Here is a 17777-nt window from a genome sequence, read left to right as displayed (position 1 = left end):
GTGCTAAAAATATCTAGTCTAGACAGGACTCGCAGCAATGGCTTCAAGTTGGAAAAATTCAGATTCAGGAAGGATATAGGAAAGCACTGGTTTGGTAATAGAGTTGTGAATGAGTGGAACAAACTCCCGAGTACCGTCATAGAAGCTAAGACGTTGTGTAGTTTTAAAAACACGCTAGGTAAAGATATGAGTGGGTATGGGTGGGTGTGAGTTGGACCTGACTAGCTTGTGCTACTAGGCCAGATGCCTTAAGTGAATGTGACCTGACAAGACTATGTTAGGGCGTTGGCTTAAGCCGGTGGGAGAATTGGACGTGCTTCGACCTGCTTCGCATGGGCCAGTTGGCCTGCTGCAGTGTTCCTTGTTTCTTATATTCTTATGTTCTAGAAGTGACTTCATAACAATAAGAACAAGGTTTCAGAGGTAGCAAACATTTTCAAACCATCCTGTTGGGGTTCTGTGAGACAGGAGGGAAAGAGATGGTGGATTACATGTTCTTAGACTGTAAGAAGATATTTGAGGTGCAGGCAGGAATAACTGAATGGACTCCGGTGGATAAAAGAGTTCCTTATGGGAAGGAAGCGGAGAGTTATTGTCAGAATGGAGAAGAGAAACTAGTGGGGTTTCCCAAGGATCGATATTTGGACCAGCACTGTTTCTGATTTATGTGAATAGCATTCCAGATGGGACTGATATCAGTTGCATCTCTGAAGTATGCATTGAGGCTGGCTCCAGGACTAAGTGATATGGGGAACTAGTCTAATGAAATCAAATCTCTCAACACTGGATGACAGAAAAACCAGGGGAGATAGGATAGCAGTATATAAAATACTCAGAGGAATTGGTAGGGTAGACAGGAACATGCTGTTTGAAAAGTGAACTATAGGTACTCAGGAACAAAGCTGGAAGTTAAAGACACAGATGAGCCACGGGGATGTTAGGATGTATTTCTTTAGTCTCATGGTGGTCGAGAAGTGGAATGATTTTCATAAAAGAGGTGGTGGAAGCAGATTCCATACGTAGTTTTAATTAAGAGCATATACGATTGGGCCTATAAGTATAGGAGGGAGTGAGAGTGGCTAGTGGCAAGCTAAATGGTGGGACCAGGAGCTAGAGCTAGACCCCGTCAGTCACTTGTAGGTGAGTACGTACGAGTACAAACACAAACACAAAAATTCAACAAAATACGTAAAACACACTCAATTTCACACACACACACACACACACACACACACACACACACATACATATGCTCTTTCAGTCTCTATCTTCCTCTCTGTTTTTTTTTTTTTTCCAGATTCCAGTTATAGTCTGTATGGTATTAGTTAAATAAAAGCCATTATACCATGCATGGATTACAAAATCAAGTCAAGCTTATTACAATTAATACAATATCGTATTAATTTTCCATGCTTTCTAATTTATTTTCCTGTGTCATAATAGAAGCATTTACTGAAACTTAATCTACAGTTCTCATTTTGCACTGATGACCTCGTATTTTTCGTTAAATATTTCTTGTCACACATAGCTGTGGGAGTTATATAGCTTTGTTGATACAAACCACGGAATGAAGGGGTTTTGTAGCCATGGTAAGTGAGTCATAAAATTCCCAGGCCAATGTATTAACCACTGGGCCAGCTAGCTCTTAATAAGATTCATCCGACTAGGTATATTTCTATACACCATAAAGATGTTAGCATGGGCCACCACTGTGACCATGCTAACCTCCCTATGGTTTATAGAAATATACCTAGTTGGATGATTCTTGTTAGAGTCAGCTGGCTCAGTGGTTAACGCACTGGCCTATGAATTCTAGGACTCATTAGCCATGGGTTTAAATCCCACCCGTTCTGTGGATTGTTTGCAGTCGTGTTATTACGATTTCGTTAGCTGTGTTGATTCACTTTATACACAGTAAAAAAAAAGTTGCAGAAAGGGAATGTTGTTTGTAGTTAATTAATATTGTTCAAAGAGACTGTTAGAGACTGTTTAATACTTTGTTGGAATCATTTTAAATTAGTTTGATCGGTTTGCTAGACATCGTGAACCCATCCTGTGGGTGGTAGTCAAAATATTACATCAGCACATAATGTGTCCAGGGACTGTTCCAATATTTCATTACATAACCCGCACATAGGAGAGAGAAGTTTACGACGACGTTTCGGTCCGACTTGGACCATAAACAAAGTCACCCTGATACAAAAGAGGTTAGGTTAGGTAAGGTTTGTCAGGAAATAGGACAAGTGCTTCCTGACGCGGGTATTAGTCATATGATGACCCACCGCTGGAGCTTTTGGTTATCTGACCGAGGTCCTCCGGTGGCTTACCCCTCCACCCCTTTAAAAATTATGGTTATAATTATAATCATACAAAAGAGTGAGGGAGCCAGTATGTGTAGGCGAGGGAGGCAAGCGACGGGACCAAGAGAGGAAGAAAAAGTAGTGATAGTGGTAAGGCTATATTATTCTAGTCACAGTATTGTGCATTTTTGTTCAATATTTCATTAGCTAAGCAGGTTATAGTATTGAACTATTTGCAGAATTACTTAACAATAGTTACGAATTGGTCACACGGTTGATGAATTCATTTTCATAAGCATAACATTGAAGCGTAATCAATGTACCAGTGACTACTGGCATTGCAATGGGTTGCCCTATATACTTACTTCATACAATATCTTTTTTGCTAAAAGAAATTCTCACTGGACAACAGTGATGAATGAAAGGATTGTGAAAAGTAGAAATTTTGCACTGTCTGTGAAGAGTGGAATGCTTAACAATACACCTATATTATCCAGCTGACGTCTAGAAATGAAACATGAACATAGACCACTTATCATTAGCCCACAAAGTTGTATTGAAAACTGGATTACATAGCAGTTCATCCTAAACATGGAATGAGGCACCTGATCACACTCTGCATGTATTTATAGGATTTTTACTTAAATTATCAAGATCTTTTGGGAAAAAATTCTAACCAAGATATTCATTAAAATTTCACAAACATGAATATTCCCATAAAGGCTACTCTCATAAATAATACCCAACATAATTATTGTCAAAATTTTTGTAATATAATATTTTTCGTGGTATTAAAATGCACTAGTTAACATGAGTGAAATAAAAATAGGCAACAATTACTGATTGAGATATCAAGTCAATTGTCGCAGGAATTACAGTAGATATACACTAGACAAAATTGTACATTTTATCCCATAGATTCTACTATTTTTCAACCTCCTGATCATTGATGATTTATGTGTAGACATTAAACAGACTACTGCTTGCCTTTTAATATATATTTTGTTTAATAATTATTACTGGAATTCTCAAGATAACAAGTTTCCTCTTCTTTCAAGCATTTTAAGAATTGAAGAATTATTTGCTCTTTTAGCTTACTTCATTTAGCTTGGCTTTCTATGAATGAGTTGAGCTAGGAAAATTTTTATGTAGCATATATTGGTAGGTTTGTTTATGTAAATATTATTATGCACTCTAGTCAAAATGATTTTTAGTAGAAATACTAGAAGTATTTTCACACTTTTGAAATAATATTTTGCATGATATTAGAGCATAGTTTTATAGCAATAAATATTTTACAAATTCTTTGGACTCCTACAAACTTCCTCAGTGTTATGCAAACATTTTCCCGTTTGCAATGCAACTAATATAAATATGAGTGATAGACGGCCAGCGTGTTAAATATACATATACATATATATAACTGAGGTTGTTTTAGGAGGCAGAGAGGTTACTATGAATCATAAGTTTCTTTAAGAGCAAGACTTGTCTAAGTGCTTTTAGCATACAACATAGCTTAGAGCCTAATATTTGCTTTACTGATGCGTGTGGGTGTGCATGCCACAGGGCGCGCCTGGCTCACCACGCAAACCTCAGCCCTCTACCTCTCACATCAAGGATGGCCCTTAACAGGTGGGCGGGTACTTTCATGTCATCTCTGTGTCACGTCACTTGTGCTAATTTGTTCACTGCTGTATTATCTTTGTGCCACATCATATTGTATTCATGAAGTCAGCTCTGTGTTTTACATTGTTTTATATGCTTATTTATACTCTATATGTCATGCACGCCATTATACCATCATCCTTCTTGACCATCAGACTACAGTACAATACTTCAGTTATTTATATATTTCTTATCACTCTAGTTTAGTAGACCAAACACTTGGTACAGAATAAACTGAGTAAACTACATTATAGGTTATGTTTCACTTTGGGTAGAGCTTTTATCAAGTGGTAAAAGAGCACATACAGCACAAAAGGAGAATATTATTACGATATTTCACCTTCATGAAGCTTTTATAAGGTACTTTATAAAGCCTTATGTAGGTGAAATATCTCACTAATAAAAGTCTGTTTGCTGTGCGTGTCTTTTTACAATATTGAAACTACCCAGAGTGAAGCATCATGTAGTATAAAGAATTACTCTGCACCAAGTGTCTTTCCATGATATGTGCTAGTAGTACACTAATAGCCCACACATAGGAGACTGAAACTTATGATGACGTTTCACACCGACTTGGACTATTAACTAGTCACACAGAGAAGTGTTAAGGAATGGGAGCAGATATACGAGACGGGATGGGGAACAGGAGTGGTTGAACGGGAGGGGGGAGCAGCAGTGGTTGTAGTAGTAGTCGTAGTAGTAATAGTGGTAGTTAGCAGTAATAGTATATACTAGTAGTAGTAATACTAGTAATAGTAGTACTAGTAGTAGTAATAAAAACAGAGCTTAACCAACACTGCTCTTCCTCTTTTGTTACTACCACTACTACTTCTTATTTCCACCTCTACCACTGCTGCTACTACCACTAATAGTATTACGACCTCCTACTCTACCACTCCAGTCCCCCGCTTCCCTCCCCTCTTGTATACTTTCTGGCTCTCTTCCCTTCGTGCTTCTGTGTGACTAGTTAATGATCCAAATCAGACTGAAATGTCATAATTTTCAGTCTCCTAGCTTCAGGTTATAAGTGTATTGTTCCAGACACAGTATTGTGCTTTTTTATTCTTTACTTGTTGGCACTATGTACCATCCAACATTCACTCCAGTATACTCATTATCAGGTCAGTTATGTAACATACTCTCTTTAAATGACCTGAAGACTGTGCTGCCATGTGATGTGTTTTAAAGTAAGAGTAAAATATACAGTTTTTAATGCTACATATTGAGAAAGCACACAAAGACTGATGAAGAAGAGTGGAAAGGCTAGAATACTCCTAGTGGCCAGCAGGTGAAGAAACAGTGGTAATGACATGGCGGCAAGAGAGTTGTACATGTATACAATGATAAATTGGACCGACAGTATGATGTTAATGAAAATGTGTGCATCGTGGTGTTTTGTTAGATATTTCGTTTACCAGGGACTTGATAAATTTATACAGAGACAAGTAAAACATGAGGTTATATAGTGGTTTAGGAGAGGTTTATAAAGATGTGAAGAGTGTTGAGCATAGTTTGCAGCAGGGAAGTGTTATGACTCAGGAAATCATAATAGCGCGATTACAAACCACGAAACGGGTGGGGTTTGAACCAGCGGCGAGTGAATCGTAAAACCAAGGCAAGTGCGTAAGCCACTGAGCCAGCCGGCTCAGTGGCTTACGCACTGGCGTGGTGTTTTACGAATCACTCGCTATTGGTTCAGACACCACCTGGTTCGTGGTTTAAGAGTGATGTCACCAGCAAGGGGTTGAAATCTCAGGTGAGGCTGTGTTAATTAAGATCAGCTTTGCTAATGTCTTGGAGATGGTGAAAGACCTCTAACTTGAGTGAAATGGTGTTGGTATCGGTAATTAAAACTGATTCCGGGCACAGCTTATGTCTGTTTGCTTCTTTGAGTACTAATCATGCTTCAGCGAAGCTTACAAGGTGGCTTCATGAGTGACGATGTACTCTACTGTGCACTCATTGCTAGTGTCGTTAATCTGGCAAGCATATCCTTGGTAATTTATTCTATTATTTATGTCCCAGGTAGTTTCTCCTGTGTAAGTTTATCACATTCTCTGCAAGGTATGGTGCAAGACCCCTGCAGTGGCGTTTGTTGGTTTAGTCGCCTTTTGTTTTGTTTTGGCTAAGTCTCTGATGGTACTGAAGGCTATGTTTGCGACACAAATCTTTGTTTTGACTAAGGCGTTGGCTAGGTCACTACTTGTTAGGTTACCTGGGAACTATGTATTTGTTATTGGCGAGTTCTGGTCCGGTGTTATGAGGTATCTTTTTTGCTTTCCCTTCACAGTCAGTAGCAGCTAGCAAAGTTTTGTCTATCACAGTCATGGTACAGTGGTTAGTGCACTCGTCTGCTGGTTTTACGACTAGTTTGATAAGGTTTCAAACCCCATCCACTCTCTGTTGGAAACATACCCAATCTGCGGAGAGGCAGATCATAATCGATCTCGCCTAAATTATAATGAAATGCACCCCTCGTATTATCCCGGTGCCCATTTTTCCTCAGAGAAAGTAAGATACAATATTTAAAAGAGAAGGAAGCCTATCACACTATCAAGCCAAGAAACTACACCAGTAAGATAAATTACTATGTATCTCTTACTCCAGAGCAACCTGACCTCTCAACTTCTAGCGATTTTCTAGCGATTTTCTTGCATCACTTTCACTACACCTCAGACGCCACAGATTTCCCGTCATTTCTGTTACGCTCCCACCAGAACCTCAAAGGCAACCACTCCCCCTCCCCTCCCTCCAAAAAGAAATATCCCGAGACCTCTATCAATCCATCATCCCTACACGTCTCATTTTTGATATACAAACACATCCTCTGACCTCTTCTACATCTGAGTCACAGAAATGCTTCCTCACACACTTCTCCAACCCACTCAAGATGTAAAGAGCCGGCTCTATCTCGGCTGTATAAACTAATACATCCTTGAGACACAGAACCCACAGAACAGTCATTGGAATCTAAATGAATAAATCTATCACACAACTCTGATTTAAATAGTAAATTCCCTCCTCATTCTGTGAGCACTTTCCAACCCTATAACATTTTCAATTACCTCGCACCATATTTCTAATGATCAACAACCTACTATACACATATCTCTCATTACCACAGTGCCTTTACCACCACATATTGACTTCACTGACTACCGTAGTCTATAGCCACCTCATACTTGCCTATATAGCTGTAACACAGAGGATGGGAATTGGGGAGAGCTTTCAGATGTCGATCTCCCAGTTCTCGCTTGTATGTATCAGCAAGAACCTAAACTATACAAAAAAGACAGACTTTCCATCCTTGGCCATGTTCTGTTAAAATCGTAACTATATCACCTCGCAATGATACCCCACATTCTTGAATTTCCATTCGTACTCCACCACACTGCACCCCACCTCTATTTATTCATAAATATTACATGCCCTAATCTGTATTTCTCCTTCACGATCCTTATCTGTACCTGATATGTAAAACTTTGTCATTCTTACCTATGCTGCTCCTTTCATTAGGCAATTTTATCTCATCATCTGCTCTGGACTGAGTCACATTGTGACTGTAGAGATCAGCTATAGCTGATAAATGGCCCTATAAGCCCCATAACCTTGTAACCACACACACACACTCGTGTATGGATCTATCAATCTGCTCAATTTCCATAGCGGTAGAATGCGACTGGGCTATAACAAATAATCTTCACGAGAGTGATCATTTTCCTTTTCTTGCTACCTTCTGTTCTTACACCTGCCACCTCTCCTCTCGCTGATCTTGGTAGTAGCTGGAATGCACAGACTGAACATTTTATATGTCATGCCCCTCGTCATGCTTCTCTCCTGCTTTCCATAAATACTAGTTATTACATCATTTCGTGCTTCAGTTGTGTTAGCAGCTATGCTCATCATTCCCTGCACCTCCTGCAAACATTATAGTAACTGCATCCCTTTGTGGTCTCTAAACTGGGCTCACGATATTCATTAGAATTTTACTGTGTGGGGCTGCTAGTAGTACAACTATACCACGGAACATCTAGCTTGTAATAAAACCAAAATGAAAATTCCATGCTTGTTGCATTATGTGAACTTCCAAGCAATCTTGTTGGTGTGTGCCTATATTTCAACAACAAATGGCTTTGACGTCTTTGAGGGGACATGAGAGAGAGATTTATCTGTAAAAACTTGCATTTATGGTCACAGTGGGGCCCAAGCTAACGTCCCTATGATGTATAAATATACCTAGTTGGATGAAACTTATTGTAGCCAGCTAGCCCAGTGGCTTACACACTTGCCTGGAGTTTTACGACTCACTTGCTATGAGTTCTAACCCCACCCGTATCGTGGTTTGTTTGGAATCGTGTTATTACGATTTCATGAGTTATCAGACTGTTGAAGTCTCTCCAACAGTTGGATGTCAGTAAGCTCGTGTTTCGCAGAGACTTCATTTACTCCCGCCTTTGTTTCTTTAGTCGAAACTAAATTGGGAGACCACCTTGCTGGACTTCATATGATGATTTTTATAATGTCGCCTTCACCTCTTGAAGTTGAAGTGCTAACTCACAACAGTAGAACTAAATGATATTCATGTCTATATGCTCCAGCGCTAGCATCCCACAGCAACTGTCTTACCCTTACACCTTTTCAACTAGATATGGTACAATGGTGCATTGACCCCTGCAGCGGAAAACTGCAGTACGTCTTTTTTTTTTAAATCGAGCACCCTGTGTGCTTTACATATCATAGCTCCATTGCTAATTATACAATGTTAGAGCATCTAGTTAATAAAGGCTTCGTCTGGTGCTTTGAGACTCGAAACTCTCTCTCTCTTCCCATCAGTTTGGTTTTCGATCTTGTTCCATCCTGATAAATATATTCGGAATGCCTTTGTGAATAACCATTTGGTTATCTGTCTTTTTCTTATCTGGAAAAAATTACTAGTTGATTTTGTAACATATTATCACAAGCCTATTGCTTAGGCCTATGAGTGAAATTACTGTACCATTCTCACAAATTTTCTATCAGGGAGACACTTTAGTGTTAAGATAAGATTTGTTCGGATTTTTAACCCGGAGGATTAGCCACCCAGGGATAACTCAAGAAAGTCAGTGCGTCATCGAGGAGTGTCTGTCCTTCAATCTTGTTCCCCAGGATGCGACCCACACCAGTCAATTAACACCCAGGTACCTGCTTACTGCTAGGTGAACAGGGACAGCAGGTGTAAGGAAACACTCCCAATGTTTCTACTTGGCCGGGAATTGAACCACGGTCATTCAGTGTGTGAGGCGAGAGAGTTGCCTACCAAGCCACCGAGCTTTGTGCCAGTAGATGGTGTTCTGTAAGGATGCATCCTTAATACTACCCAGCTCTGATAGTTATTAATAATCTTGCCTCAGTTCTTCTCACAAGTAGCTGGTTATCTTTGTATGTTGACAACTTTGCCATCACTTGCGCAGGCTTGGGTTATCAATTTGTTATGGACATTCTCCGGTATGCTGTCGCCCCCGTCATAGGGCTGTAAACGGTACTCCACTTGACAGGAATGCTCACCGTGCCCCTGTCATAGGGCTGTAAATGGTACATCACTTTTACAAACTCTGACACTCCTTCGGGAGCTACTACCATGTCACCGTGTCGGTGGCCCGGTGGCCTGGTGGCTAAAGCTCCCGCTTCACACACGGAGGGCCCGGGTGGAAACATTTCGACACGTTTCCTTACACCTGTTGTCTTGTTCACCTAGCAGCAAATAGGTACCTGGGTGTTAGTCGACTGGTGTGGGTCGCATCCTGGGGGACAAGATTAAGGACCCCAATGGAAATAAGTTAGACAGTCCTCGATGACGCACTGACTTTCTTGGGTTATCCTGGGTGGCTAACCCTCCGGGGTTAAAAATCCGAACGAAATCTTATCTCATCTTATCTTACCGCATGGAGAAGTCCCAGGCCAGGCCTCGTCCTGCCAAACGTTACATAAACATGAACATGAAAATGCTATCGATCATGGTACCACCTGGGTCACCTCATACAGTTTTAGGTTTTCCATTGTTGAAATAAATTCAAGAACTTTGACACAACTCCCTATCACTCCACACCCTATTTTATGCCTGTATGGCTTCCCTATTCCAGTACATGTCGTTAAATTCTTTCGACTTGTTATCAGCGAAATAACGAAAAGTTGGATAAGAAACAAAATAAATTCTGGCAACCATTTAAAGGTCCCTCTTTGGGTATACCAAACAATGGGGAAAGCATCCTCATGGGGAAGACCAAAGCCTATGAAGGACAACCGAGGTAAGCACATTAATGGTTGTTAGGAAGAATGTACATATTGGTAACTACACAGCTATGTGGTACACCTTCAGCTTGAAAGAAGTTTGGGAAAAAGGCTGGTTCATCTGAACAAAGAAGTGTCTATTTGCATTTATTAATTATGTTCCACCAGTTTGCAAATGGAGCAAGTAAGAATTGTATTTATAATGGGACGTATCACACCCTCATGAGCCCTATGTTAAAAAGGAAGACAACTTCAGACTTCCACTGGAATGGCAAAATTCCTTAATTAGATCCACTTGAAAAGAGATGATAGGAACTCGAAGGCCTGTGCCTGTTAAACCATGGTACGGGTGGAGTTAAAACTCATGGCAAGTGAGTCATAACACTCAAGCCACTGGACCAGCTGGCTAAAATAAGATTCATCCAACTAGGTATACTTATACACCATAGTGAGGTTAGCATGAACCTCCACAGTGGGGCTCATACTGATAGCCAGCATGCACGAGCACACACACACACACACACACACAGGGGAGACATGATAACGACATACAAGATACTGCGGGGAATAGACAAGGTGGACAGAGATAGGATGTTCCAGAGAGGGGACACAGGGACAAGGGGTCACAACTGGAAGCTGAAGACTCAGACGAGTCACAGGGATGTTAGGAAGTATTTCTTCAGTCATAGAGTTGTCAGCAAGTGGAATAGCCTAGCAAGTGAAGTAGTGGAGGCAGGAACCATACATAGTTTTAAGAAGAGGTATGACAAAGCTCAGGAAGCAGAGAGAGAGGATCCAGTAGCGATCAGTGGAGAGGCGGGGCCAGGAGCTGAGTCTCGACACCTGCAACCACAATTAGGTGAGCACACACACACACACACACACACACACACACACACACACACACACACACACACACACACACACACAGGCTAAGGAAGGAAGGAGGAGAGACAACAGGAAATGACCGTGAAGTATGTGAAGAACTCAACAAGAGATTCAAAGAAGTGTTCACAGAGGAGACAGAAGGGACTCCAGAAAGACGGAGAGGTGGGGCACACCACCAAGTGCTGGACACAGTGCACACAACCGAGGAAGAAGTGAAGAGGCTTCTGAGTGAGCTAGATACCTCAAAGGCAATGGGGCCAGATAACATCTCCCCATGGGTATTGAGAGAGGGAGCAGAGGCGCTATGTGTACCCCTAACAACAATATTCAATACATCTATCGAAACAGGGAGATTGCCTGAGGCATGGAAGACAGCAAATGTAGTCCCAATCTTTAAAAAAGGAGACAGACATGAAGCACTAAACTACAGACCAGTGTCACTGACATGTATAGTATGCAAAATCATGGAGAAGATTATCAGGAGAAGAGTGGTGGAACACCTAGAAAGGAATGATCTCATCAACAGCAGCCAGCATGGTTTCAGGGACGGGAAATCCTGTGTCACAAACCTACTGGAGTTCTATGACATGGTGACAGCAGTAAGACAAGAGAGAGAGGGGAGGACGGGGAGAGAAGGGGACATGATAACGACAACAAAAATTGAGGGGTTGACAAGGTGGGACAAAAGACGGGATGTTCCAGAGATTGACACAGTAACAAGGAACAGTTGGAAGCAAAAGAAAACAGATGAATCGGGGGGGATGTTGGGGCATTTTTCAGCCACGGGAGTAGTGGGAAATGGAAATTTGGGGGAAGCGATGTAGGGGAGGCGGGGGATCCAAATTTTAGCTTTAAGCAGGGGGTTTTGATAAACCCTTTAGGGCCCTGGGGAGAGGCCCCAGTACTAGTGAAGAGGCGGGGCCAGGAGCCGGCCCGGGGGACCCCGAAACCCTCAACCCCAGGTGAGTAAAACCCAGGTGAGTACACACACGCACACACAGGGGGTTAAGTCCCAGGAGCGTGGGGATTTTCAAAGAGGTTGTGGCCGGGCAAGGACCCCCGAGACTCCACATTCCCTCCAACGCAAAATTTCCCCCATTTTTCTGACACATAATAAAACCCACAATAACTCCACAAAATTTACACACAAATTAACACACACACACACACACACACACACACACACACACACACACACACACACAAAAAAACTCACAAGAACTCAAAGGAAATGATCGGGAGGTATGGGGGAGGGGGGAAAGAGATTCAAGGAATTTTTTACAGTAGAGACAGGAAGGGCTGGGGAAGACAGAACAAAAGGGGAACATCAAGGGGAATATCCCAACAAGTTTTGGGATGACAAAAGAACAACTGAGGAGGAGGTGAAGAAGTTTATGCCCTTTTGACCCCTTTAAAAGGGATGGGGGACAACATCTCCCATGGGTCCTTAGAGAAGGAGCAGGGGATGTTTGTGTGTCCCTTTAACCAAAACCTTCAACAATCCCTTAAAACTGGGCAACTACCTGAGAAAGGGAAGACAGCTAATGTAGTCCTATATTTAAGAAAGGAAACAGAAAGAGGGGCACTAAACTACAGACCTGTGTCTCTGACATGAAATGTGTGCAAGGTCATGGAGAAGATTATCGGGGAGGAGAGGGTCGAACACCGGGAAAGGAAAAAGATTAAAAAATGAAAACCAGCAGGGGTTCATGGAAGGAATTTTGTATCACAAACCCTCAGGGATTTTTTAAGGACAAGGTAACAGAAGTAAAGAACAGAGGGTTGGTAGATTTTTTTTTTTTCCCAGACTGCGGGGAAGGGCCCTTTTTGGGCACATTTCCCTCACAAGAGATTGGGTGCAGAAGCTGGAGGATCAGGAAACACGTAAAAGGAAGGGCCCCCAATGGGATAAGGGAAAAATTGACAGGGAGGCAGCAACGAGTCAGGGGTACGTGAAGAGGTATCACAGGGGCGCCTGTTACGAGGGGGCCCCACAGGGCTGCCCCAGGACCAGTGCATTTTTGATATATGTGAACGAAAATGATGGAAGGAATAGACCCCCGGGGTGTCCCTGTTCGCAGATGACGGGAAGCGATGAGAAGAATTAAATCGACAAAGGATGAGGCAGGATGCAAAGAGACCGGGAGAGGCTGGACATGGGGGTCCGAACCCTTTTCGAATTAATCCAGCCAAATGAAAAAGTCAGGGAAGATTGGGGGGGGCAAAGAAGACCCCAGACAGGGGAAAGGGTGGACAAAGAAAAGGGGCCCCCCATTTCGGGGAAAAAAGCCCTGGGTGCCCAAACCCCGAGCACATCCCCGGGGAGGCAAAATTCAACCAAAAAAACCGGCCCAGAAAGGGGCGCCTGGAAAACCTTTGAGAATACGCCCATACCTTAAAAAGGAATCGTTAAATTTTTGTACCCCGTTTTGGGTTGGGCCCATACTGAGGGCAGCACCAGGGGAAAAACCCAAACCTGGTCGGAAAGTCAAGAAGTTGGGAAAAAGGGGCAAAGGTTTGCAACAAGGCTAGCCCCCAGAGCTCGGGGAATGTCGAATTTAGAAAAAAAGGGTTGGGGAAATCGGACTGACACTTTTTGGAGGACAGAAGGGTCAGGGGAGACATGAAAACCTTTTAACAAGATACTGTGGGGGAATAGACAAGGGACAGAAAAGGGGTGTTCCAGAGGGGGGACACAGGGGGGGTCACAACGGGAAGCTGAAGCCCAGACGAGCCACGGGGACGGGGAATTTTCTTCAGTCGGGAGTTGCCAGCAAGGGGAATAGCCTAGCAAGTGAAGTAGTGGGGGAAACCATACAAAATTTTTAAGAAGAGGGTATGAAAAAACCCCGGGAAGCAGAGAGAGAGGGGATCCAGAGCGATCGGGTGAAGAGGGGGGCCAGGAGCGAGCCCGGGCCCCCTGAAAACCAAAAATTGGGTGAGTACAATTAGGGGGAACAGAGCAGCCCCATGAATACCCCTTCCTGCTCCTGGGAATATAAGTTTTTTTGAGGGCTCCCCAAGAGTTCTGAAAGGGGGTTTAAAGCGTGTCGGGGAGTGAACAATTGGAAGTTTTTTTTAATCTGCCGGGACCCACAGGGTTTTTGGTGGGGGGGCCAAAATTTTGTAAGTGATCTAGAAAAAAACGAGTGGGGCAGAGTGGGCGGGTTTTAGTGTGGGTGGTAAAAGACTTGGTCCAGTGTCACCCAAGAAAGATAATAAAGTAAAAAATCGTTGACCAGTGAGAGAAAATACAGGAATAGGGTGTTTTAAACAAAAAGAAATTGAGGTGGATCACCCCCAGACGTCACATCGAGCGGGTTTAACCCCACAGGGTTGGGCCACAGCTGCCCCGGGGAAATTGAATCCCCCCCAAGGGGTTGTTTGGGTGGGGTTCCGGGTTTCCCCAATTCGCCGTTGAATGTGAATGGTCTAATCATAGCAGATAAAGAATAGGAAATTCCAAGTATTCATTAAGGAATAGCAACGGGTAATCCATTGAAAAAAAGGCGAGTAACTTACTGTAACCCAGGTGGCAGGTAAAAGACAAACATTTGTAAGTAGGTGAGCATCAAGTCCCAGGAGGGTGGGGCCACACAAGAGGTTGGGGACACAACCCACCACGGTTACATTACCCCTCCCAACCCAAAACCACCACTTTTCAGACACATAAAACCCACAAAGACACATAATTACACACACACACACACACACACATGCACACACACACACACACACACACACACACACACACACACACACACACACCCCCCCAAAACCCTCCTAACCATCCTCCCCACACACACACACACGGGCGGGAACCTATAAAAGTTTTGCCCCTTAGTAGAATTTCCACTTTTTATTTTTTGGGAATTATTGGTATGTTTTAAAAGTATCTCCCTCCCCCATACCCGCAAAACCAATACACAAATACACACACAACACCTTTAGGACAAAGGTTAAATCAATCAAAAACACAACACACACACACAAACAAACAACCCCACATAAAAATATATAAACAAATACAAACACACACACAACAACAAAAATAACACACAAAACACAAAAAAGCAACAACACACACACAACACAACACACACAACACAAAAATAAAATACACACAACAAAACCACACACATATTACACACACGACACACGCACACACACACAAAACTCAACACACACACACACACACACACACACACACACACACACACACACACAAAAACACACTGTGGTAGGCCCGGCCCAAGTCCCAGGAGGTTGGGGGGGTCAGGTCACAAGACGGGGGAAAACCCGGGGACCACTGAGATTTCATTAAAACCACAAGCCACCTCCCTTCAGTACAACAAACCCCACAAACCCCAAAAAATTAAAAAATACACACACATACACACACACACACACACACACACACACACACACACACACACACACACACCCCAGGAGCTTTGACTGACCCCTGCAACCACAAATAGGTGAGTACACACAGCACACACACACAATCCGGGATTTCAAAATACACTCCCTCACCACCGAATCTCACTATTTCCCCCTGACCCCTCCCTGCCCCTTCACCCTCCCCCCCTGTTCACCCTTCCCCCCAAAACCCCCTCCCAATAGCCCCTCCCCCCCCCCCCCACACCGGGACATCCCAAACATACCTAAATAAGAACCCATAGTTTTCCCCCAATCTGAGGCAATCAGATAAAAAAAAATGGGTTCCAGGGGAGTAAAAAAAAAAACCGGGGAAGGAGGAAAGTTGAAAAGGGAAGTTTTCAGACCCTCAAAAAAAGGGGAATCATAAAGGGAAAAAAAATAGAAGAATTTTAGCTTGAGAAGGGAAAGAGGGATTGATATGGGAAAGCAGGAAGGGGAAAAAAGGCCCAACAAAGGAAGAGGATGGGAAAACAGAGTTTAGAAGGGGAACTAAAAAAACTGAAACAGCCAAAAAGAAATAAAGAAATTTTGGGATTGACAACAGAGACTCCCATTTCACCCACAAAAAAGGGGGCCCGGAAAAGAAGGAGACAACTGAGGGGAAAAGTTTCATCAGAGGAGACTGTAGTAAATGAAAGAGTTTAAGCTTTATGGAGGCCCTAAAAAGACAAAACAAAAGGAAGGAAACCCGGAAAAGGGGAAAATGAAGGCCACGGGAGCCTAAAACTTTAAAAGTAGTGAAACGGGAAGAAAAGGAAAGCTGCAGGGGGGAAAAACCAAAAAATGGGGGGTTTTAAGGGATATGCAGGAAAAATGAAAGGGGAGGTCCCGGGTGTAGGGGGCCCAAAAGGTTAAGGGGAAACATATGAAGCAAGAAAAAAAGGGGGAAAAAAAAGGAAGGGAAAGCATCAGAAAGAATAGGGAGAAAAAGACATGACCCAGCGGGGAAAATTTTTTTGGAGAATGGGGGTTTTAAAAAAGAACCGCCAGTGAAAGGCCCCAAGGCAGGCTTAAAAGGGGAACCCGCAGGAGAAAGCACGATTAAGGGGACATCCCGGAATAAGAAGGGGGCCCCCTACCACGAAAAGAACACAAAAAAAAGGCAGAAACTAAGAGATGGTCAAAGGGAAAAGGGGGAAAGAGGGGGGATGGAAAAGAAGACGGGAGACCCCAGACCTCACAGCTTCTTAAGAACCCCCCAACCCAGGGAAACCCCAAAAGTAACCAAAACTTAAATCAAAACACCCATCCCAAAATCCTCCCCCCACCCACTAATTCAAACCCAAATTCCCCCAGCAAAACCCCAAGTTCCCCCCAGGTTCCCATTTCCCCCAACCCCAAATATCCCCCCGGGACCACAGTCTTAGAAAAGAAGTTAAATGGGTATAAAAAATGCCGATGGAAAAAAAAATTTAATTTGAGGAGGGAAAGGAAAGAATCAAGGAGACACCCCCGTATTACAAAGCACCAAAAAAAAACCTCCACCAGAATAAAAGTTTCAATTTTCCCACCCCGATATCAAATCCTCAGGAAAAGCAGGGGGAGGAGGGGGGAAGGGAAACTGCTCATTAAAAACCAGGGGGGTTTTGAGAAAAGGGGAAGGAAGGGGATAGGGGAAAGGGATTCTTAGTGGGAACAACCAGTCTGGGGGGACATCAGGGGAAATTGCAGAATGACAACCCACCAAAGAACTGCAGGAGGCCAAGAGAAGAATGCGATGAGAGGGGAAATGACGACACATCACCCGGGGAGGTGGCCAGGAGAGAAACCCATGGGGAGCAGTTTTTGTTATGGGTGATTTCCCAAACAAAGGAGATTTTATGGGGAAAACCCGAGCCCCTTGGGGGGCCCAAACAGGAGAGGGCCCAAAATGATGGGGTTGGGACTGGAAAACCCCATCCTCAAAATTTTTAGAGAACCACCCCAGAGAGGGGGAGGAGAAGAAACAAGACCCGGGGCCTTTTTTATTTTACCTTTATGGGTTGGGCATCGAGGGATTCATGTGAAAGGCCCCCGGGGGCTAGTGATCATTTGGGTTTTGTGCTTACTCATAGTTGAGCCCAAGGGGGAGAGTAGCAGGGAAAGGTTTGGGGAAAACCAAAAAATACAAAAGGGGGAAAATTTCCCCAGGCATGAGGAACTTTCCCCTTTAAGACATTCAGTGGGGAGGGAACTGACAGGAAAAACCCGAAAGAAATGATGGACTATTTGGGA

General features: G+C 43.2%; 1 protein-coding gene across 5 annotated transcripts in view; it reads left to right on the top strand.

Moving 5' to 3' along the window:
- LOC128698978 (uncharacterized) overlaps positions 1 to 17777 on the top strand; it is a 254009-nt gene that overhangs the window by 215932 nt on the left and 20300 nt on the right. Inside the window, exon 8 of one of the 5 annotated variants that reach the window (XM_070096944.1) lies at positions 3867 to 3932. The exons of the other annotated variants lie outside the window; for them this stretch is intronic. Coding sequence (XP_069953045.1) covers positions 3867 to 3929 — 63 coding nt within the window. The 3' untranslated portion in view covers positions 3930 to 3932. The remainder of the gene's footprint in view (positions 1 to 3866; positions 3933 to 17777) is intronic. 5 annotated transcript variants of the gene reach the window in all.

The sequence above is a fragment of the Cherax quadricarinatus genome, chromosome 55 (genome assembly GCF_038502225.1).
Source record: "Cherax quadricarinatus isolate ZL_2023a chromosome 55, ASM3850222v1, whole genome shotgun sequence".
NCBI classification, from domain to species: domain Eukaryota; kingdom Metazoa; phylum Arthropoda; class Malacostraca; order Decapoda; family Parastacidae; genus Cherax; species Cherax quadricarinatus.
Note: the sequence above shows the minus strand (reverse complement) of the source record. Positions and strands in the feature narration are given on the sequence as shown.